The 224-nt window shown below is 55.8% G+C and overlaps 1 protein-coding gene across 1 annotated transcript; it reads left to right on the top strand.

Annotated features, from left to right (window-relative positions):
• Positions 1-198, top strand: L969DRAFT_55761 (uncharacterized protein; the record flags this gene model as incomplete). Its single annotated transcript, XM_014709156.1, has 1 exon — positions 1-198. A coding segment is annotated over one exon (198 nt), but the record flags the coding sequence as incomplete, so codon positions are not given.
• Positions 199-224: the final 26 nt, after the last annotated feature.

The raw sequence follows: 224 nt of genomic DNA, 5'->3' as shown, positions 1-224 counted from the left end.
ACGAAACGAGCGTGCATTGAGTACTCACCCGTCGTCGGCCATGTTGCGATCATAACCTCAAGGTGGCAGTGTCAGAGCGACTCGCTCGCGGGCCGCGATGTACTGATCTTCTTGTTGACAAACCGATCATCTCACGAGAGACGCGTGATCCCCATGCTGCGACACATGGCAGACTCAGAGGCGGGCCAGGGTCATTGATAAGTGTCGGTCTGGCAGTACATTTG

Source organism: Mixia osmundae, assembly GCF_000708205.1.
Source record: "Mixia osmundae IAM 14324 unplaced genomic scaffold scaffold_116, whole genome shotgun sequence".
NCBI lineage: Eukaryota > Fungi > Basidiomycota > Mixiomycetes > Mixiales > Mixiaceae > Mixia > Mixia osmundae.
This window is presented reverse-complemented; position numbering and strand designations above follow the sequence as displayed.